General features: G+C 78.4%; 1 protein-coding gene across 1 annotated transcript; it reads left to right on the top strand.

Annotated features, from left to right (window-relative positions):
• MNEG_12361 (hypothetical protein) lies at positions 1-783 on the top strand (the record flags this gene model as incomplete). Its single annotated transcript, XM_014039168.1, has 1 exon — positions 1-783. A coding segment is annotated over one exon (783 nt), but the record flags the coding sequence as incomplete, so codon positions are not given.
• Between the last annotated feature and the right edge of the window lie 111 nt (positions 784-894).

An 894-nucleotide genomic window follows, 5' to 3' on the forward strand; every position in this document is an offset into this window, starting at 1 on the left:
ATGCGGGCGCCGCTTGCGGCGGCCTGCGCACCTTCACAGCAGCGGCGATTGTGGCTGACGTCCTGCGCAGTCTCGGCCCCGAGCCGGCCGGCCGCCAGCGGCAGCGGCGGCGGGGGGGATGGCGGCATCGACGCGGGCGCCGCCACCCGCCCCGCGGCGCCGCACCCCACCCCCTCGCAGCACGGCCTGAGATGGCCGCCGCCGCTCGCAGTGCATGAGCACGGGGCGCACGCCAGCGGCGGCAACGGCGGCGGCAGCGGCCAAGAAGGCAGCAGCAGCCGCAAGCGGCAGTTTTTGCCCGGCTTGCTGATGCGGGCGATCTCTCAGGCATCGACTCCTGCATCCCTAGGCAAGCTGCTGCAGTCGCGGGGCGACCAGTTTGACGCGGGGCACGCGGCGGGCTTCATCGCCGCCTGCGGCAGGGCGCGCGCGCGCCTGGCGGTGGCGACCGCGGAGGCGACGGGGGCGGCGGCCGCAGAGGGCGCGCATGCAGGACAGGCGGAAGCGGGCCTGCGGCCAGAGGAGCCGCCGGGCGGCCAGGGCTCGCCACAAGCCGCCGGTGCCAGCGCCTCGGCTTCGCAGCGGCGGCGGAGCGAGCGGTGGCGGCGGCGCCAGCAGGCGCTGAGGGACCCCGCCCGCCTTGAAGCCATGGCGCAGCAGCTGTCGGGCTTGCGGCAGCCCGTCCTGCAGTTGGTGTCGCGCCACGCGGCGAGTATGAAGCCTAAGGACCTGGCCGCGGCACTCGGCGGACTCGCCGCGCTGGGCTGGGGCGAGCGGCGCGCGGTGCGGCAGCTGCTGGCGGCGGCGGAGCGCCGCATGGCCGAGGACGCGGCGGCGGCGGCGGCGGCGACCCCGGCGGCGACCGCGGCGGGGGCCGGCCCGCCCGACGCGGGC

This window comes from Monoraphidium neglectum (genome assembly GCF_000611645.1).
Source record: "Monoraphidium neglectum strain SAG 48.87 unplaced genomic scaffold scaffold03206, whole genome shotgun sequence".
NCBI classification, from domain to species: Eukaryota; Viridiplantae; Chlorophyta; class Chlorophyceae; order Sphaeropleales; family Selenastraceae; genus Monoraphidium; species Monoraphidium neglectum.